Raw genomic sequence first — 22845 nt, 5'->3', positions numbered from 1 at the left:
CCTCTTGACCATACAAACCAGAAATAGAAAGACATCTCGTGGATACATACTATAAATTAAAACTCTGATGCTCACTCAAATTTTATAAGAACATTGCTATGCCTAAATACAATTGATTTAAATCTTACATAAACGTTACTTAAAATCTGGTACATTTTTTTTTTTACTATTTTTTGAAAATTTTAATGAGAACATTATTCGTTATTGTAGGAGTGAAACAAGAACGGTAAAAACGTGTAATAAAAAGACGGAACTGTAGATTTTGGTTGTTTATTTCTCAGGAAGCAAATGATTCACAGCATTGGTGGGATACAGAGGTCTGACAATACCGGGCCGAAACATTCAATTTCCTGAAATTTGATTTTACTAGCAATAGGTACAACAGCTTAGAATATATAAGTACCCAAATATAAAAACGTGGGAAAACAACATTACATAGCTGTAGAATAGTATAATTTATTTAGTAAAGCGAGTTTTTTTCATATTTTTTTTATAAACTACACACCTTACTAAATCACAATTTCTAATTATGTCAAAAATTATGTATCACATTTATAACATTCTGTACAAAGTAAAAAAATATTTTCATACTCCACTAGTACAAAGTAAAGCTGCATAGACATTTCCGACCATCGTAATATTATTGTTGCCTATGTAGAAAACGAACTTTTAGTTACACATTTACCGATTTCACTGAAAATGTACTTAATTGAAAACAATAATTGAGCAGACGCAAACTGTAAGAGAATCCACTTCAATATCACACTCAATTGAACATTCTAACATGATATGCAGTATGTAATGCTATCAAATTATTGCATCAACGGTACCACACTGGGGCTAGGCTACAGGCATACTTATAAAGTTACAAATATTAAGTTACTCTTTCTATGTTTAATCTATACTTCAACTTGTTTTAAATATCATAATAAAATTGTTAAGATATAAATAACACAAAAGTTACGTTATGTGGACTTACAACCTTCATAAGGAGTGACATATCATGTATCTTACAAAATAATAGTCCCTTACGGTTCTGTTAACAGTTACACTATGAAATTAATCACTTCAAGCACACAAATATATTTTCTATGCATAGAATAGGCTGTGCGTCGAAGGCACAAAGCTCTGCAAATATACTTGACGTGTGTAAATACAAGAGAACACGAGTCCAAGTGATGCATGAGCATCAAGCGGCTCGTCGGCAAGCTGCGAATCAATCGGCCACAGCGACAGCACCCAGCACCCACCCATGCGCGTCACTCATCTGACTCGATTAAAAAAACATTTCTTTTTTTATAATTATGCAAAAACAATTATACAACCCTTCTAATTTGAACATTTCTTCAAAAACTGGGACTTTAAAAATGCAAATTGTGATTTGTGACAGTGATCATAGAGAAACAATCAAATATACTCTATAGGGACACTCAAATTATTACAACGTAATTTACAAATATAGTCAATCTCTAAATATCAACTAATTTATATAAACTGAATTATTTACAAAATATGAACACATCGGATGCGACGTGCCACCTCTCTTACATATTTGTAACTATTTACAATGACTATTATTATAAACTTTAATTAAGAGCATTGCATTTTCGTGAGCTTGATCAAAATAATCCCTTGTTCAACTCATATGTATAAAATAGTTACAACATTACTAGGTACATTCACATCTACATGTGGCCAGTCACAATATTACTTCAGCTGCTTCTCAACCATTGAACAAACAGTCCTCGATTCTGAATTCACCGACGCTCCACTCTCAGAGAACATCAATTTACATTAGGTTTTACAAGCCCAATAATTAGCTAGTAATGTATTAGAGATCAGTCTTGGGACAAAGGAAACAAATTCAGTACTTTTGTATATAATTCGTCACTTTTTAGCTTTGAACTGTATATTAAATAGTTTAGAAGTTAGCGTCATATTTACAAGTTCAGATGATTTGAACAAAAAAATATGTATTACATAAAAAGTTGTGGGAGATATTTAAGGCAATTTAAGAATTTCAGGGAATTCCGTAGCGTCTGAAGGTGTTGGAGACGCGATAAGCAGCACAAAAATTATTTAATGAACAATAGAAAATAAGATTTGGTTTATCCTAACATTATTCACACTTGCTTTTGATTACAATATTATTAACAATTAAAAACAAACACTAGAGTACCTCTACTATTATGTTATTATTATACTAGCCTATAAACCATGTCACTTAATGAAATCTCTTAACTAATTGTCTTAATCCAATTTTTCAACTCATACAAATTTCAATTTGTACTAATGTAGATGTACTAAATTGTCATGTGCATTATTGTGTAACTTAAACTCAGTTTTATTCTGATCTTCTACTTAAAATACATTTTTTTGGTTCCAACCACAATTCCAAATTATTAGAATTATGAATTAAAGAAATTTTGATTTATTTTATTACTTAGCCGTGAATTTTTTTATTGGAGACAAAAGAGTGTCTGTTGACACTTAAAAATAGCTAAGACCGAATACAGACTGGTTTCAAGGAAATTAAAAATTACTTTGACGGTACTTATTCACTGTATGCATCATTCTACCACCTAAATAAATTTTAAAACTTCATAATGACTAAACATGAAAATTATACTATTCACCAATATATGGCACGCATTTTTAAATGACATGTTAACTATTTGTAAGACAATAAAATTGATCAAATGAAAGTGTTTGTACCAATTCTCTTATTTGATGTGATTTCATGATACAAAGTCCTAACATAAAGTTCAGTGAAGCTGCCAAAAAAAACATAACTATGATAGAAATTGTGCTGCTGCTGATTAAGGTGGAATTCCCTAAAAATTCTACACAAGAACTGTAAGCATAGTAGATGTTTACAAATAATTGCACTTTCAATTTTAATCTTTTCCAGGAGAATGCGAAATATTGGACTCTTTAATGAGATAAAATTCAACTACCTAGTCGATATCACGGACAAAGGAAAGATGCGGGAGATGCCATAAGGAAGATAGGTCAGGCGCCTTCTTGTAGGTCAACCAATGTACGGCAAGTGTCAGAACTAACGAGGCGTTCGGTTTCCTTGTCAAATCAATACCAATCTGTCAAAATCGGTCTTGAAGCCGTGCAAGAGCGGAGCTAGTTAGGTGCTCCTTTCCCCGAACACCCGCCCATTTAGGCGCGCTACTTGCTGCGAAGATTTTGCGTGATGACATGTCCGCTAGTCATTTTGTTCTCCACGGTCGAAATTAAATGACATATAAATACAAATAGTAAGAACTTAACTACAAGGTATAGATAGTATAATTCAATCACAGTAGAACAAATTTTGCATGTCAAAAAAGTTACAATTAAAAAAAACATTTAGCTGGTAACATTTTCATCATTATGTCATAAAACATTTTCTCTTCCTTGATATCATCCACAAAATGCAAAAGGTTGTTGCTTTTATTAAACTTAAAAGCTATGCACTTTTTTAGTTCCAGTAGTGCAAAACATTATTCTCCCAATGATCAGCATAGTTACCGCTGAGTAACGTTTTACTGTAGTATTTTAACAACACAGTAAAATTGTGAGTTAAAATAAAATGCTTTACCCAAACGCCTTATGAAAACAGATTTGATTAAATTTTTTCCCATATGGATTTCTTTCGGTTGGATTTTTTTCCATTGCGTATTTGCCGGTGTTCAAAATTTTTACAGATATTCAAACAAAAAAATAAAATAAAATAATTGGAATGTCGTCAAATTCTACTAAAATACATCGAAAGTGCAATTACTCTTAAACATTACAGATAAAAGTTCACCCCCCTAATAAATTAGTCCGATAAGCGCTCATAGTATCAACAACATAGATCTACCTAATATCTCATTCTACGTCAAAAGAAATCCTTCGGGTTTCACGTTCCAAGGGTTCAATCACGCCGGGTACCGACGGCGGCCGTGCGGGCCGGGGTCGATATTTACAATATTTTGACCTCACACTTTGGTACTAATCTGGACAGATGACACAAGGACGTCGCGAAGAGTTCGTGCGGCACCTACTTGTCGGCGGGCTCGGGCGGCGCCCCGCCGAAGTCGAGCTGGTAGCCGCCCGCCCGCGTCATCTCCTCCATGCTGGGCTCCTTGCAGTCGTGGCCCGCGTGGCCGGCGGCGCCGCAGTTCCAGCACGACAGCTTGGGCGGCGCGTACAGCACGGACACGAAGCCGGCGTAGGGCGCGGCCGCGGGGAACGGCGGCGGCTCGCCGTTGGCGAAGGGCGGCGGCGGCTGGCGGTAGGCGGGCGGCGGCGTGGGGTAGGCGAAGGGGCGCGGGTACTGCAGGAAGGGCACGGGCGGCGGCGCGGACGGCGTGGCGCGGCGCGGCGGCGGCGCGGGCGTGTCGGGCGGCGACGACGCGGCGCTGGACCCGCTGTCGGACGACGACCGCGCGGCGCAGTACGGTCCCGCCAGCCGCCGCACGCCGTTCAACTTCTCCAGTGATCTATATTGCTGTTGATGAACTACGCTAAGCTCACGTAACCGCTCGTCTCCGATATTATGACGCATCTGAAAAGTTTCGATTCTTTATAAGCACACTCCTTATAAAACTGAGTTTTATTAAAATCTACCTGCACAGAGTAAAACAATTGTCTGATTTCATTAATTCTTTGGTCAAGCAATAACAAATTAATAACAGTAAAGTTTTTTGATTGCAAGACAATACACATACCTACAGTTGTTCTACTGTTGCTGATAGATTTGGAATGTCGTATTTGAGAATGCGATTAAACCAGTGGTACATACATGCAAGCTACTTCTATACAACCATAAATAAGTTTAAAATATTATTTGTGTCAGCCTGTATGCACTCTGGCATATTAACAGTAAAGCACAACAAAGACCACTCCCAAAATTGTTAGTAAAATCTTGGCTAATTGTGCGTTACTATAACACATTTTATGAAACACAACAGTGGGAACGACTCTTTAGGAAAAAAATCGAGCGACACTGTGCGGCTAAACTCGCCTCAGGTGATAACAGCATTAATGCAGGGGGCTGTTTGTGGCGCAGGAGTTCTGCTGCAAACACGGCGAAGGGTCCGCGATGCGGAGAGTGACCCACCTCGGCGACCGACAGGCTCTCGAAGTTGGCGGCAAGCTGGTGCGGCAGCGGCGGCTGGTCGGGCGCGGCCGGCGCCGGCGGCGGCGAGCGCTCGCGCGACACGCGCCGGCGCGACCGCGGCGACGCCGCGCGGCTCTCGCCCGGCGACGACACCAGCGGCGACGTCGGCGCCGCACTCGCCGCCGTGTAATTTATTACCTGCAACCACTTCAATATTACGCACTGAACAAGAATTAAACCACTGATATGGTAGTGGTGAAACATAATAAACTGTGTCTGAACAATGTTTAAACTATTTCTGCTCAAAAACATGCACAAGTAGACATAATAACCGTGCACACAATGCAACAATAGCGATTATTGACCAGTTTACCAGCAATTTGCCATAGGATTATGAATATCTAGTCAGTACTGATCAAAACAGTTCACAATGACATTACAGTAGTAAACATTTTTATAAATTCAACTATAAAATTCTATTTTTTTATCATGAAAACAGGATTTTAGGTGTAAATCCTAGCAAAAAGACAATAAAGTATAATGAACTTTTTACCTCCAGTGGTTGATTTATTGGTGATACTATGATATTTGCAGGCCATGCGTTGTGACCCAAGTATTCTCCCATATTGTACTGTGGCATTGGCAACCCAGGCGGGGGATGTGGCACTTCTCCTAGCATGGGCACCACTCCTCCAGCACCCGTCAGCACCGGAGGAGAGCTCAGCTCAGGCACTGCATCTGCACTTGGTGGCTGAAATATAATGGACTTTATTTCAACATTATTTAAAAGTAATCATCACAATGCTACTTTTTAATCAACTTACTGGTAGTGAAACTACAAAATATGTTTTTCTCCCTAACATGCAAAAATATAAACAATGCTCCCAACATAAACTATGAATGTGGAAAAGGTGTTTCGGATGTGACCATTGTAAAATGAAATATACAACAAACCGAATGTAAGACTAAATGTGTATTCTTTATTTGATTAGTGAATGATATTTTCAAAGACTTACATTGATATGAATGGATAAAATGCATATTTGTATGAAATATCATGACACCACACATGAGTACCACAAAGTGTATCTAAGTTTTTTTTTAGTTATTTTATTAACATCATGTTTTGGAGTAAATATTTAAAAAAATATCTAGAAATTGGTACAGGACAATGTCTAATGGGTCATCTAGCAGGAAATACAAATAAGTAATTAATTATATGCACAAATAGGATGGACTTGATAAAGGCTGTCATGTTTATAGTGTAGAAAACATTATCAAGTGAATAAGCTTGTTATGATAAACATGTGCTACTGAATTTTGTAATATAGTAAAACATGTTTTCTCAAACCAAAATTTTTATCTAACCCAGAAACAAATACTTTTCTACATTTACATAGACATACTGCTTTGTAACTGCTTAAAAATTACAGCATTTAATTTTTTTCCATAATAAGAGGTATAAAATGAAAATATAAATAACATCTACCTTCTTATTAATAATACTGACAAAATATTTATACCTATGGCACATTATTCATCTGAATATTTAAATCAATAAAAGTGATTAACTTCTAAATAGCCCTTTGACAATCATAAAACACTATCTGTAAGTTCACAAATTAAACAAATTACAATATTTTAGAAAACCAAATGCCAAAGTTGACAAAATCATCATTAACATACATACATTCTTATTCACAGTGTAACCTTGACTACAAGAATGATATTTAGATTTATATGTAACTCCAACTATGAATAGATAACTAAAAAATACTTTAAAACAGTTAAATGATAACAAGAGTGAGACAATGAGTGAGTTGTGATGGCGATGTAAATATATGACAACACTGACCTGCACCCCAGGTGTTTTGACAAACACAATACCAGGCGGTGGCCCCAAGCTAGACAAGTTAGGCGGTGGGATTGACATGTTGGCTGTGATATTAGACTGTGTATGGCATGCACTCACTGGCACTACATTTATATGCTCTTGTGGCTCTGGAAATTGTATCCTCTGGTCTTCCATTTTTAATTTCTCTAGTATTTCACCAAAATGTGACTTTTGATCAAATGTAAACGCTGGATGATGTAACGCCATGGTGTATAGAAGAAGGATTTCTTCCAGGAGATCACCATACAAGCCTTTCAACAAACCACTCTGCTCCAAACTGACCATGGCATTGTACAATGTGGTAGCACACGCGAAATTACACGAGCGTAACAACGAAACATACAAGGCCATTTTCCGTCGTGTCCTGGGGTCTGTGTTAGCGCCTCCGATGTCAGCAGCCAGGTCTGTGGGGTTGTTGGCTCTTAGTTCGGCACCACGCAACTCCTGAAAGTCCCGCTTACCTAGCTCCTCAAGGTAGGGGCCAATGAAACGCAGTTCAAATGGCAAACACATATTTAATAACGTACACATCGCGTCTATGCGTTTATAGCTTTCCAATTCTTTAAACCATGATACCACGTCCTCTTTGCAAACCATTTCCAGAACACATTGAAATTTTATGTAAAGAATCAACCGGTCCCCTGCAGCCGAAGCGCGTCCGTTGCTTATAATTTTTGGCACACGGAATTCTCGTGACAATGTGATGGTTGTAATCCAAGAATTTTCGATTGTAACATTAGTAATTAAAAGCTTTTTATCCGTATTTTACAAGTACAGTATATTGGTTAAGCAACTACAGGCAATGCTAGTAGTTTTGTCTCGTCTATAATCTATGGAATATAAGAAAGCCAAAGACAAAAGCATGCTTATAGACAAAGGTGCTACGTACAGAATATAAACTAATATTTATAAAAAGCACTTTATTTCAAAAGACATAAAGTCAATAATTCTTTATTTTTTCAACATTTTCAATGACAGTTGTCTTTCCCGTTAAAGGAAGTTGTTTCTGAAACGTAAAAACATTAGATTGCTTTATTAAAAATACATTTATTTATCAATAAATGAAATGAAATCCAACAACCAGTATAACCTGAAAAATTTATAATATGGCTGCTAAACAAATCGTTTGTCCGGTTTTTTCCCTTTCATAATCGAAAATGCCCTCTCTAATGTTTGATTTATGTAGTGTTTATGTATGATTTATGGATTTAATTTATCGATGATAGCTTCATTTGTCTCCGGAAAATATCGAATCCCCGTATCAAGAAGTTTCTATCTCTTCCTGTGTTGTTGGGCTGAGAGATTAGACCACCTCAGGCTGCAAAACCGGATGAGGACCTTAGATAAAAACAAATAAGATATTATATTCTAAGGGATAGGTAGATCACTTAATCTTCTTTTATTAGTTTGATTGTTACGTATTTTTTGTGGTGAGATGATTTCTAGAAGAAGGGATAAGGAAACACCTCTACAAAAAGCTTGCAAAATAACACTCGTTTCGAGGATAATGTATTACTCCGTCTAATCGCCTTACTTTGAGTTTGAAACAAGTTTAATTTTTGGTTTTAGCAGTACGAGAATATTCCCTTTTGAAATGTTTGTCTCCTTTTGAACAGTGTATGTATCCGAACGCATTGCTTTCTTTTTTAAATCATTCCATATCTATGATTGCATAATTATAGTCATGTTTCACTTGGACGTTTTTAGAATAAAGAGAACAAAATATCGCCTTTTCTGGTTGTGAGAGGGAGACAGCAATAACAAGTAGTCCAAACGACGTGCTAAAGATAACAATTTATCGTCTCTGAGCCATTTTGTAGTTACTCGGCATTTTTTGACAAAAGGATCGAAAAATATCACCAACCATTATTTTCAATAAATGAACAGAGATCGTTGTGTTTATTTGGATTATTTGTAAAAGATACAAGTTCATAGAAAATGGCTCCTGCCGAAGATGTTGAAATGAAAAATGTGGAAAGTCCTGCTGCAGCCAGCGATGCTGAAACACCAGAAGTGAAGAAAGATGCTGATGTGCTTGCAGTGCAAGATTTGAGAGAGCATGTACGACAAATAGATAAAGCTGTTACTTCTAAGGAGCCAAGGTTTGCTATGAGAGTTCTGAGATCTCTTCCAAGTACCAGAAGGAAGTTGAATGGCAATGTATTGCGGGCCATTTTCAACCAACTTTATCCGTCAAATGCTGACAAAGAAGGACTGCTTGTGTTTGTGGAGAACCCTTTGCCAGGCGCCGTTGATATAGAACCACCTCGCTCTCGCAGTGCGCCCAAGCAACCTGTCCCAGAAGTTGATGTATATCTGCACCTGTTGGTGCTACTGCGCCTGCTCGACACTAACAGGCTGGAAGAGGCTACCGAATGCTCCCAGCAGCTGATGAATAAAGTACTAGCTCAGAACAGGAGAACTCTGGATCTGATTGCTGCTAAATGCTACTTTTATCATTCGAGAGTGTTTGAACTAACTAATAAACTAGATCTTATTAGAGGATTACTTCACGCAAGACTTCGCACTTCAACCCTCCGTAATGACTATGAGGGCCAAGCAGTACTTATCAACTGTCTTCTGCGTAACTATTTGCATTATTCCTTGTATGATCAAGCTGATAAACTTGTAAGTAAGTCAGTATTTCCTGAAAACGCAAGTAATAATGAGTGGGCAAGGTTCCTGTACTACCTTGGAAGAATCAAGGCTGCTCGGCTGGAGTACAGTGATGCCCACAAACACTTGGTGCAAGCCTTGCGTAAGGCTCCTCAGACTGCTGCAGTTGGTTTTCGTCAAACTGTGCAGAAATTGGCTATTGTGGTTGAGCTACTGTTAGGTGACATACCTGAAAGAGCTATATTTAGACAAGCTCCTCTAAGGAAAGCCTTGGCACCTTACTTCCAACTCACTCAAGCAGTCAGACTTGGTAACTTACAGAGATTTGGAGAAGTTCTGGAGAACTTTGGCCCCCAATTTCGTAGTGATCATACTTTCACATTGATTTTGCGCCTGAGACAGAATGTGATTAAAACAGCTATCCGTTCTATTGGCCTCTCATACTCACGCATTTCTCCCAAGGATATTGCTAGGAAACTGGGTCTGGACTCAGCTGAAGATGCAGAATTCATTGTGGCTAAAGCTATTCGAGATGGAGTTATTGAAGCTACTCTTGACCCAGAAAAGGGATACATGAGTAACAAGGAGAGTTCTGACATCTATTGTACTAGGGAACCGCAGCTGGCATTCCATCAACGTATATCATTTTGCTTGGATCTGCACAACCAGAGTGTAAAAGCCATGAGGTACCCACCAAAATCATATGGGAAAGAGTTGGAGAGTGCTGAAGAAAGGCGTGAGAGAGAACAACAGGATCTGGAGCTTGCCAAGGAAATGGCAGAAGAAGACGATGATGGTTTCCCTTGAATGTGTTCTCCATATGTTATTTGATGCATTAGATGTTTAATTGTGCATTAACCTTAATATAATAAAATATTTAAAAAATGTGAATCTATTATTTTTGTGTCGACATCTTTGTGTAAACAATATTATAAAAGGTATATGGAGCCTGATTTTAGACTTTAGACCATCATTTTTATTAAATTTTACTTTGAAAAATTATTTGTTTTATACTGGACCCTGGTCAAAACAACATTGTGACTGCGGCTCGTAGTTGGGCTGGCTAGCTCTGTGGAAGCACCATCCATGCTCACAGAGAAGACAGATGTGAATTGGTCTGATGCAGTATTTTGTTTGGTGAGTGTGGATACAGAACACCCATCCCCTTTTCCAAGAATTTTAGAGTCAAAGTTGGAACTTTCTTTCCCATTGCGGATTCAAACAAAGAATAATATTGCATTCAATTCTGCAGGGACAATTTTGTTCTATGCTGTTGTGAAAAGAGTGGTTTTACTTGATGGAAGAAGTTCATAGCCGCATCAACAGATGGCGTATTTGTGAGTAAATTTTTATATTTTAAGAATAAATTATTCTTCTTCACTACAGAAGATTTACCTACATCGTCAATTCAAAGTTTGAGATCGGGCCCATTTTTCTCTAGAATCGGTTTGTCCCCAGGTATAAGGTTAATGTTTCATTTTAGCAACCTTCTTGAGATAATTATGCGACAAATCTGTTTACTCACATCCTGCGAAAGTAGGTGAGAACAGCACAGTTATTGAATTATCGATTACTATATTTGATATAGGATGTATAAAAGTAGGTATCTAATCTCGATAAATGCAATCGATTCCAATCACTATAGTAAATTCCATGACCGTTAGCGGTATCCTAGCAACAATATTCGCCGTAGTCACTGTACTTATCTATTGGTTGCACGTCAAAGCAATATTTTTATTTTGGATAGTTTATCGCTGCATTTCTTTTTCAAAGATTTAAAACCTACAAGATACAAGATGGAGTTCTCACCGGCCCATATGGAAAAACTCGTAGAATTGTTGAGACCACCCGAACCAGAAGTGTTGCAAGGAGACGATTTGCCAGCTTCAGGTACGCAGAACATTCACTAAGAGTCATATTTCAGGATGAAGCTAGCTATTAAAATAGCCTCTTGAGCTTACATATACAATTTTGGTTGAATGCAACATTTTATTAACCTAGGACACATCATAATTAGGTAGGTATATATTTTGTTGACTACGATATCTAATCTATTTAGGTATAGGATTTTGGTCGTACTAATTGATATTATTCATTTTACTTATAAGCTATTTGGGCATTGTTAATTGATAGTAGAGTGGGGTAGGTAGATAAGCGCAAGCCCATGGCTTAGCGAAAGGCTTTGTAAGAAAAGTGTCCAGGGCCTTAAGAAGACGACCCGTTTAGTCCTATTTTCTTGGCATTCGAAAGTAGAGGCCACAATATGCTTTTCCGGCCACTAGTTACAAAATAATTCAAGAACCTATCTACTTACTATCGCTTTGTATTCCTCAGTTTTCGACATAACTTCAACTAGAGGTAAAATTCCTCCACCCGAAGAGAAAACTAAAACTCCTAAAACAATCGAAGAGTATGAAGAACAGGAAGCTAAAGAGATTGATAACTTGGGACGAGCTGGCACTGGTTTAGGAGATCTTAAGACCCCTGAATACACCATGAATTACCGGCAGTCTGTTTCAGCCGAAGATGTGTTTCTTCAGGTTTGTTTTTATGCCAATAAATAATTGATTATTATTTAATCTGTATAATGACAAACATATAGGTGCACTTAACTACGTTGTATTTTGCGAACTGTTTACAATTAAAAATAAGAAAGTATGATCTAGACTAGGAGGTAGGTACTTACCTACCCAGTTGAGGTTTGTTTTGGGACCTATCATTCCCGAATAAAATATCATAAGTCGCCTTCTTGTTATAGCTCGGCCCAAAAACGCCAGGATCGGCCAGCTGCGAGAATCTCATCGTACGAGTGAAGATGCCAGGTGACAAGATGGAAAATGTGGATCTGGTGGTGGACACCACCTCCGTAACGGTCACCTCATCGCAGTATTCCTTGAAACTGCCACTACCTCATGAGATTGACCCTGATCGGTCCAAAGCTAGCTGGGAGGTAGACCAGGAGACATTAGTTCTTACTCTAAGGTTGAATAGAGAATTTGATTTTGTTAATTTTTAACGTAAGTCTGCATTTCTATTTAATTTATGTTTTACTTTCTCTGATCATGTAGTTATTTACGTAAGTAGGTTGGTACCTACCTCCCTTGGTTCCTATCTACATATGAACATATTAATCGCAAATAAACTTGTGTCCACTGTTTACCTGCATCTTAAAAAGATATTTCTCTAGATGCCGATCTTCCTCTAGATTCAGATATTAATAGCCTTGTATTTACTGAAAACCATACCTATACCTATGCATTATGAAGGTAATAAAAATATACTTAAAAATACGTAAATAATATATTATTTGATGCTACTAATTCTGAGTCATCTTCACTAGGTCAACAATTAATTTTGTTGCAGTAATTTATTCAATTGAGACGTGTAGGTACAACCTGCACGTGAATAAAACGAGCTCAGCAATAAAATGTACTTATTTACCTACTTCAGTTAAATAATTACAGTCACACGTCAAGGTATCGCCTTAGAGATGCACCAGACAACGGCAGCCAATGACGATTCTATTGTAGATTAAAATATACCTTAATGAGTAGGTACACCAAGTACTTATAGGTACGTAGGTCACGCACGATAACCAGAAACATGATTTTGACAGTAGACGAATTTCACACCTTGACCTGGGGTTAATCAACTTTAAATTCTGAGCAAACTCTTCTGCTTAATTAAAAAACTGCTTCCTATTTCTTTAAAAAACTAGCTTTTTCTGAAATTAAATTTGACCCTGTGTATTTAATCTACATACTTCTACAAGGTACAATTTTTATTGAAAACCTTAGAAAAACAAACGTTACATAATATTTTTGTAGGTATTAGACACCTATTGACCCGTCTGCAACTATTGCTGATCTGGCAGAGTGTAGCAAAATTTACTACATCTTGCGTCTCCGCGTAAATGCTTAAATTAATAGAGTTTGTGCGTCACATTTGAAACCTACACAAACTTATATCTATTAATATTATCGGGTTTTATAATTTTTAACCCCCGACGCAAAAACGACGGGGTGTTATAAGTTTGACGTGTCTGTGTGTGTGTGTGTGTGTGTGTGTGTGTGTGTGTATGTGGCATCGTAGCTCCCAAACGGATGATCCAATTGTAATGCGGTTTTTTTTGTTTAAAAGGTATGTCAGTCGGGAGTGTTCTTAGCTATGTTTGGTGGAAATCGGTTCAGGTCTTCAAGGTCATCAGCTCGTTTGCTAGATATGATAGAGGAATGTTACACGCTCAGTTTACTTGCAAGTATATGTGGGATCTGAAATTTGAAACACTAATGTCTTTTGGAACCACTGAGCTGGTCTGCTGTTAGGGCACGAAGGTAGGAGACGTAACCCTGAACTGCCTTTTAGTAAACCCATCGAGTGTGGGCTCGTTGAATTTGTCTTGACAAGTTCTCTTCATGTTTCTGATTGACGAGAACCTGATGCTGGAAATGGGATGTGGCGGATGAAACCCTGAAATGCCGGAATGAAACGGATAAACCGATTTATATTTTTGCTGAAAATCTAGAATGTCCAAATGTTTCTCAATCTGTGCAATTCTCCCAGAGCCAGTTTGTCATGAGGATTGTTAAACAGCTTCCTTTGGCCGAGATCGCATATAGCGACCCCATCTTAAGATAAAATAAATTAAATGAAAGAAGGAAAAATTAAGGAGCTCCTTTAAAAAGCATGAAATAAAATTAAATTATAAATTTAAAAAAACCCCCGACCCAAAAAGGTACGCAATAATTATGACAAAAGGTTAAAAACGCTAAACCCTATAAAAAGCAAAAAATAACTTTTAACACTACGTAAACTAAATTTTGACGTGTCGGGGGACCGCTTTTTACCTTCATAAATACTTACATAAATCAAATGATACCTACCTAATTACAACATTCGTTAAAAAAAAACACGTATCTAAAGTAATGAATTAGAGCGGTCCCCCGACACGAAAAAATTTAGTTTACGTAGTGTTAAAAGTTATTTTTTGCTTTTTATAGGGTTTAGCGTTTTTAACCTTTTGTCATAATTATTGCGTACCTTTTTGGGTCGGGGGTTTTTTTCACATCGGAATGATATTACTTTCAAATGACGTCTTAAGGTTCTGCTTAAAGAAATAATTGTATGGCAGGGTGCTAGCGTCCGCTAGCGAGCGTAAGCAATTACCACCCAATACATCGTTTACGGGAGATGGGACATGCAATAGTTCCTGTATTGAGTTAAAGAATGTTATCCTAAAACGTACCGATTATTTCATTTTATTGCTTGACTATTCATTCGTGATGCTTGAATTGGAAATGAATTCTTAATCATTTTTCTATTAAATAGATGACCTTACAAGCACGCTTGTTTGTATGTACTTACTAAATAATTGAATTAAATATATCCATAGCAAATAGGTAGCAACTACTAGGTACCTATGTTAAATTATTTCGTACATGTGGTCGTACATCATAGACCTCTAGAATCATCAGGACTGTTTATAGAATCAACCTCGAAGAAAAAGATAACACAGTTGTGACACTAATGGGCTATAAACCATTTATTGTTTAAATGGTATCACGGTCATTTTCAGCAAATTTAATGGGTACATGCAAATGAATGGCACGCAACACATTAAGAAAGATAAGTTTTAATTCTGCTAAAATTCTGATTAAATCCTTCAACATTCTGTTAAAATCATGGATTAGTTTTTATAATTATATGCAGAATAATTTCGGCTAAGTTATTTGTACATAACTACGAAGTGACTACGCCACGTATAAGCCATTACTATGCAGCTACGCTTCTACGAAACGAGTACGCCATGACTACGCGACTACTACGGAGCTACGCTTCTACGAATTGACTACGATATTTCTACGCGTCCTGTAGGCAGGACTGCGAGGAATCCTGCTGGCTTTTGCTCTGAAATTAATACAATCAGAACTGTAAAAGGTATTAAAGTCTCTTTCCACGGGTCTGAAATAGATTATAATAAAAAATTGTATTTTAATATCTCGGTTACTTAAGCGCGTTACAATTTAGATTATATACAACATTTGTTCCTGATTCGTTTCGTTTTGTGCCTCGTCGATTGTCGCTCACGCACTATTAACTGCCCATAAGTCAATATAATATTTGTGCCTGGAAAAAAATCTTGTAATGACATGACTACCTGAATATTACAGCTTCACTTGATACAGCACAACGAGTAACTAATCGTATAGTTTGTGCGACATAAAATAAATACTGTGTTTTTTTTAATTGTTTCCTTTTTTACTAGGTTTTCTTCTCTACATAAGATGTAGAACATATAGATAGTACATATATGTTGTTTGTGCTTGTGTTTAAATGTTTATTCTCAAAGGAACACCAGAAGATACAACAATACAAATACATTGAATACTAATAAAATTGATAATAATTGTAAGGTCATCAAGATCGCCTCAAAATTCTCATTGACTTCCGCACTTCCGTAGTTCTATGTAGTTTTTAAGATATACGTTAACCATACATAAATTGGTAATACTAACATTGTTTGAAAATCTGTTTGATATTAGGGATCGTTCACGCTCACCTCCAGAGATGATCATTTCATAGTTTTGATTACAAATCAAATTAATTGGGTTTTTTGTTGCGTATTTATACCTCAAAAGGAAAAAAAACTAAATTATTATATGATCATTATGTTGTCAATCTATCACGATACTTTATTTTGGAAAAAAGTGGAGATGTCGAGTTGAAAACTAAACTGTATATTCAAGACTGCGCCGGTCCCTTGAACCTGCGAAAAATATAACTTCTAAGTATGTATGTTCAGGATATTTAAGAGTACTTGAAGTTGAATAAAACTGTTATCTTATATTATGTGCACTCTGGAGGCTAATAAACGAATGTTATTAATATTTTTAATAAGGTTCTCCAAATTCTTATGTAATTAAATCGCTTCATTATAATATACTCGGCTTAGGTACTTACAAATTAAAGGAAAACTCATATGAGTTTTTCTTGCTGTACCTAATTGGCAGCTGAAATTCATGAACTGCTGTCGAGCGTGTCTACTCAATTAGTATTTTCTGAAGCTTGGTTTATACTGCCTGTTTCTAATTAGTGTTTATGCTCATAACATGTAAATATTTAATCAATGGAACCCTGTCGAACACATTCGACAATCGTGCATGGCTTGTCAGTTATTTTTTGTATTAGGTGGCCGCGAATCGTTTATCAAGGATCATTGTAATAGTTAGCGTGGTCAGTATGGAACTACAGATCGCTTATTTCAATTGAAGCGTTCGCGTCGGGCGGCTGTCATTGTCACATAGTTAAATCAACAAATCTCTCGAGAGATTTTAATCGCGTCCTAAACATAATTCGTCGTGAGAATGTTTTCTGTTACCTTTGTGTAAGCAGTCTTGTGTAATCAATCGGCGTAGTGTGATGTAGACAAATCTTATTTATAAATATCTTATTTTTATTAGCAGTGCAGTTAATCACACCGGAAAGTAAGTACCTATTAGTACCTACTAATAAAATTTACATGAGGAAATTAAAATAATCTCTAAAAAACATTGCGAATCATTTGTCATGGTTAGTGACTTTCATGAAATTAACGCGAATTTAGTGTTGTTATCCAAGAAAGATTATTTTGCTTTTCTATTTAACGATAACGATTCTAATATAACGTTTCTCACATTACAATTGTCATGAAGATTAAACTGATATTGTTGCTAAGTAATTTTTATTAACGTCGGCACAATTAGTCAGTGGTTTGTGCTCCACATAGCGGAATCGTACACCGCATCTTAATCAAATTGGAAATGAATATGTGTGCCACAGTTTATTGCTTTTATTAAATTACATTATTTTTCATACAATTTGATTTGTGCTAAACTGGTACCTGTATATTCTAAACAAGTATTTGAATAATTTAATTACAAAAATTCACGGTTAATTGATTTGGAAAAAATGCAGCGTTGTTTGTTTTGATGTTTGTTATACTTTAATATACCTAAGTAATAACATTGACCATAACTTATTTGATTTATAGCATGTACGTACGATGTGGGTTGGTGGTATTATTTTTGCTGAACGTAGCGGTCGAGTTAGAAACAGGCCAGCCATGGGGCCATAAACGTAAGTGACTTTGTGAAAAATATTTTTACTTAATTAATTAATTAGCTGAACTAACGTCTCAAGTATGAGTGTGGGTTCGATTCCAGGTGAGGCAACTTCTAAGTTTGTATGTACTTTCTGAGTACCTATATCTTGGACATCAGTGACCGTGTTTCAGAGGGCACAATAAACTGTGGGTCCCGGCTGTCATTAAAAATCTTTTCAGTCGTTACGGGTAGTCAGAAGTCAAGTCTAACAACCAGTTTTACCAAAGGGTATTGGGTGGCCCGCAGTAATTGGGCCGAGGAGGTCAGATAGGCAGTCGCTCTTTGTAAAACACTGGTACTCAGCTCCGGTTAGACTGGAAGCCGACCGAAACATAGTTGGGAAAAGGCTATAGACAGAAGAGTGTACCTACCTACACTCTCCTTATTGTTAGCCACTGAAAAAATAACAATCAAGTTTGTATTTATTTACTAGACTGCAGCTCACAGTATTACACTATGTGTGACATCATTGTGTGTCTGTAAGTTTGTTTTGTTGCGTTGGTGATATAATCCCCGTCTTCAAATTGTATATCGAACTGAGTTTAAGAAATGAGGTTTAATCCAAAACTAGCAGCAGAGTTTTACTGTGTAACTATTTAAAGAATTAGGTACGGGTTAGACGCAGACCGCTTCCAACTATTCCTTTAAGTTCTTTTGAAGTTAATGGAAGTAAATCCGAGAGACATATTTCTCACACCTGGATAAAAATATTGTACCTACTATCCTGATGGATAACTAAGCTATATAACTAAAATTATCATTCATATCTTTCCTGCAGTTTTAGCTTGATCTCTCATACAAACTTTTACCAGATACTGAGATAAGTGTGATCAAATTTGTCCTATTCACTAGAGAATAAGTATGTTTTAAATTAAACTGTCACTTTATACCTTGTTATGTGAAATTTCAGAGTTATTCCCGCCACATTTAATTCCCGACAATGCATTGCATCCTCGGCGGGCAGTTGTGCGAAGAAAAATTGTGCTCTATCATAATTTCTTTCGCACCAAAGTTCGACCCAGCGCGTCTAACATGCTCCTTATGGTACGTATTGTTTGTTATAAGAATACATGTCGGATAAACACGTCTACTAACAATTATGTAATTATAGTTGAGCACGCTTCTATCAATGATAGAAAAAAAATATTATGGAATACCTGGTTATAATAACATTATGCAATAAGGCTGCTCATTCACACCTATTGTGAATTAACTTACCATTAGTCATTTGGCTCTATTTTTTGCTCAAGCTAAACAATCCGGTACTTTGAAGTAGTAAGAGGGTCTTCTGTTATATCGTCATCATTCTTAGGTCGACTCAATCCAAAGCTAGAGATGGCTTCACCCATTGCAAATTAACTGGCTGAGTTCGATATAGCTCACATGAAATTAGAACGAAACATAATCATTGCGTAACACTGACTGCGACCATGTGAGTGTACCTGCCTATCAAATATCACTTAAGAGGTCTTCTCTCAAGTAGTCTCATTTAACCCCGCAACAGTCCGCTTCGCATATAAATTGGTAGGCAGGCGCCACGCCACATAAAACCATTAAAATCACTCGATCTACATGCATATCCTAGCAAGTAGGTACCGCTATATAAGTTCGATTCAACTATTAAATTCAATAAAAGGCTAGAGAAAGGGGTGTGTCATTTCATTTTTAAATCGGTAAGGAGTTACGGAGGAGGATGAAAAAAATAAACCTTATCCTAGTTATGCAAATATTCTTTTAAGTTTTTAAAAGGTCTTTTTGGTACGGGCGTGGAAAAGCTTTGGGAAACATTTCTGATGGAAATTACAGTTTTTGACTCAATATCTTTCTCCTTTGGCTCAGGCGTCTCTATTATGGTAAACTATTGTTTCGTGTGTTGCTTGTCGTGATCTGGGTATCAGGTCATCGATTTCGGACGTTTACCTACATATATGACGACAAATGTGTGGCGCGTATTGCAATAGCTCATTAGTTGTATAGGAAATTAGTTAATTGAAACCTACAGAATTTTGTGTACCTAGTCACCTACATTTCACCAATACATTTTCTTCCTGATTTTCAGACATGGCACGCTGGCGCAGCGCGGCAAGCTCAAGCATATGCTGAACGATGCCAGTTTCTAAGACACAATGATGTTAGAGAAAACACAGTGCCACATCTTGGTACGTGTGGACAGAATTTGTTTGTGGCCGCACAGAAAACTCCTTGGTAAGAAATATGTAGTTAATTGTTCTCCTATTAAAAACATCTTCTATAGCCTGCCAAATTATTTAATTTACTTTTATATACAAAAGCCGGTTTTGTTTCATTGTTTTCGGAAAGAAACACAATGGATATAATTTACATTCTTTTGATGACATTGACTTGAAAGTTTAGTTTTTAAGAGTTTACACATAATTTGCGGTTGTGGGAAACAATTTGTCAATAGATTTTATATCATATTATTATGATTCAATTCAATAGTTACTTATATTTTTTATAAATAATCATTTTTTCAATAGCTTTCTGACATAGTGTAGTCTCAATATATGACATGTCATCGACTCGAAAGAAGAAGAATAGCTTTCGAAGAATTGGGCAATATAAATATTATAGTTTTCGAAATGTCCATGGGATTTACTTATTTCAAATAGGTCTGTCAATTAATAGCTTTTATATCTACGCCTATTTGAAATTAAAAGAAAATATGTACTTTGAGTTCTCATCTTCTCTTCCGTTTACATATGAAACAATATTCAGTAGTCATTTGTTTTGCTTACACTTATATGAAATGACGAATTTGCTATTGTTCTAACCGAAAAATGTTTATCAAATTGCTAGCACAAACTTACGTAGTACTATTCGGTTGCTTTTACAATTGCTAGTAAGTCGCTATTTATACACCGAAACGTAAACAAAGCATATCATTAGAACACTCACTCTTTATATTACAATAAGATTATTAAATAAATATCGAGACAAGTCTAATATAAAGATAAACAACTTACTGAATTTATAGCACTGAAATTATTGCATTGTTAATAAACGTCAGTCACATGCATACAAATTGCTGGTTGCCAATTATGACTTCAATATTACGTATTAAAACTGATGTTCAAAAATCATAAATTATTTCAAGGATTCAATGATTCACACGGGTTTATTATTAGTGAAGATAAATTATATTGTGTAATAACCATCAATTTTTTTTCTGTAAATAAGGCTTTATTTCCTAGTTTCAATGGCCGCTGCCTACTCACGATTGTCTTTATAATTCTGTACTGTAATAGTTGATTCGTGAACAGATGATTACACGTATTAGTTGTATTACAATTGCCCTTTAGAACAGCTACAAACACAAGTTAATTATCGTATGTAGTCAGTAGTAGATACGAAATAATTTGATCTGTCTAACTTATGTGACTTTGACTGATCGTGAGATACACATCGTCTTTACTTGCTGACAAGCGCTCCATGTATCTAGTTTTATTAGGAAATTCTTATGCTAATACTGAATACTAGACTAAGATATTTGCAGAGGACGTGATTAAAATTAACAAGCAACTAGAAGTTTATAAAAAGATGGAACAAAAACTATTTAATGTTCTTTATAACAGTCTACGTGATACCGGTTTACGTTTTACCTGACCTGAATATAATTTAGAGACCATTCGAAATAACTTTAATTAATTTTAACATTTTGTGGAAATATTTTACCAGACTGAGGATATAACTGGACTCCCTTATATAACTGGATTAAAACATTGACGAAACATAATTCTTGCATAAATAAATTATTTTTTTTTGCACACACGCATAATAAAGAAAGACAATAAAGGAAGATTGTAATATTTGGTCTTAATTCCTAATTCTTTTTGAATTTGGCATTAAACATAAGAAAAAATCACATGTTTCAGGTTCTTCGCAATCAAGACTTGGTTCTTAGAGCATCAGAACTTCACATACGGCGATCCCGTGTACAACTTGAAGACTATTGGCCACTACACTCAGATGGTTTGGGCGACCAGTCATAAGGTGGGCTGTGGGGTGGCCCATTGCAAGGGAGGACCTTGGGGACAGTTCTATAACTACGTCTGCCATTACTGTCCAGGGTGAGTTCTCTATTGTTTCGAAGGTTTTAGTTTTGATGCGAAGGTCATTTGAAGCTTTGCCTGAAAATAGTTCGCCGAGAACTTAAAACTTAGTTTTAAAGAAGAGTAGATGTTAATAGGAGATAGATCAGGAGCTATGGTCGGATGAGTTCATGGCTGAATTAAGTGGTTCTAGACGTGGTGTGCTGGATTCACAATCTGTATAACCAAAACAGATGTGGTTACAGACGAAAACGAAATTTCTTGTAAGATATTCCTTAAGGGAGAAGACGTATTTTCCAATACGTCATAGAAAAAGTTAATCGGAATTGTTTGATTACAACAGTTGAACTACATCTCAATTTATTTATTACCCAGGATTATTGATATATTTAGTGTTACTTTCTCCATGTAGATAAATAAATATAAGGCCTACAGACTCAGTTGGGCACATTTTCTTTCAAACATAAGACGTTTGTTTATAAAGACTCTCACGATATCTTACTTGTTTTGGCTATATAAAAGAATAACAAATTCTCTTATAATGAAACGGATTCCTAAAAAGGAGATTCTGAAATTCGGATGTTTGCTTTTTTAATCTATCAACGTATTCCCTTTCAGCGGTAACTACCACAGCATAACACATTACCCTTACAAAGTTGGGAAGCCTTGTGAGGACTGCCCTGATCACTGCTTATCTGGATCTCTATGTACCAACGCCTGTAACAAGATGGACTACTACTCGAACTGCGACGAACTATACGCCGCCACGACGGACGTGTGTCGCCAAGGAGTTTGTAATGCCACCTGTCAATGTGCCAATAACAAAATACATAGAAACTATCCTTGGAGATAAAACTCCTTTCATTTTCATCATGTACTGCCAGTATTGACAAGTATATAACAAATAAGTATTCATTTATTTTCTGTTCAGTAATTTTATGTAGTTAATTAAGAATTTCTGTTTATAATATCTTTGTAAATAAATTATAAATTTAAGTTTTGTTTTCATTTATTTCTATCATATTG

The 22845-nt window shown here is 36.2% G+C and overlaps 4 protein-coding genes across 9 annotated transcripts; 3 read left to right on the top strand and 1 right to left on the bottom strand.

Annotated features, from left to right (window-relative positions):
* Positions 1-254: 254 nt before the first annotated feature.
* On the bottom strand, positions 255-7846 carry LOC110371893 (uncharacterized). 6 transcript variants are annotated; one of them, XM_064035344.1, is made up of 4 exons: positions 6954-7846; positions 5652-5864; positions 5003-5296; positions 255-4543 (listed from the first exon to the last, which is right to left on the bottom strand). In XM_064035344.1, the coding sequence occupies exons 1-4, from the start codon at positions 7587-7589 to the stop codon at positions 4037-4039; spliced, it is 1650 nt and encodes a 549-aa protein (XP_063891414.1). In that variant the 5' UTR covers positions 7590-7846; the 3' UTR covers positions 255-4036. The 6 variants fall into 6 exon arrangements, with proteins under 6 accessions (XP_063891414.1, XP_063891416.1, XP_063891417.1 ...); XM_064035346.1 differs by having other exon boundaries at positions 7071-7846; XM_064035347.1 differs by having other exon boundaries at positions 5652-5849; positions 7071-7846.
* A 949-nt stretch (positions 7847-8795) lies between these two features.
* On the top strand, positions 8796-10499 carry Rpn3 (Regulatory particle non-ATPase 3). The gene has a single exon (XM_021328339.3). It carries the CDS (start codon positions 8931-8933, stop codon positions 10413-10415), a length of 1485 nt encoding a protein of 494 aa, XP_021184014.1. The 5' UTR covers positions 8796-8930; the 3' UTR covers positions 10416-10499.
* A 743-nt stretch (positions 10500-11242) lies between these two features.
* Positions 11243-12862, top strand: LOC110371901 (dynein axonemal assembly factor 6). The gene is made up of 3 exons (XM_021328341.3): positions 11243-11498; positions 11943-12148; positions 12367-12862. The coding sequence occupies exons 1-3, from the start codon at positions 11405-11407 to the stop codon at positions 12622-12624; spliced, it is 558 nt and encodes a 185-aa protein (XP_021184016.2). The 5' UTR covers positions 11243-11404; the 3' UTR covers positions 12625-12862.
* Positions 12863-16673: 3811 nt separating this feature from the next.
* LOC110371957 (serotriflin) lies at positions 16674-22815 on the top strand. The gene is made up of 6 exons (XM_021328429.3): positions 16674-17092; positions 17638-17723; positions 18660-18793; positions 19809-19954; positions 21643-21837; positions 22438-22815. The coding sequence occupies exons 2-6, from the start codon at positions 17639-17641 to the stop codon at positions 22670-22672; spliced, it is 795 nt and encodes a 264-aa protein (XP_021184104.3). The 5' UTR covers positions 16674-17092; position 17638; the 3' UTR covers positions 22673-22815.
* The last annotated feature ends 30 nt before the right edge of the window (positions 22816-22845 follow it).

Source organism: Helicoverpa armigera, chromosome 6, assembly GCF_030705265.1.
Source record: "Helicoverpa armigera isolate CAAS_96S chromosome 6, ASM3070526v1, whole genome shotgun sequence".
NCBI lineage: Eukaryota > Metazoa > Arthropoda > Insecta > Lepidoptera > Noctuidae > Helicoverpa > Helicoverpa armigera.
This window is presented reverse-complemented; position numbering and strand designations above follow the sequence as displayed.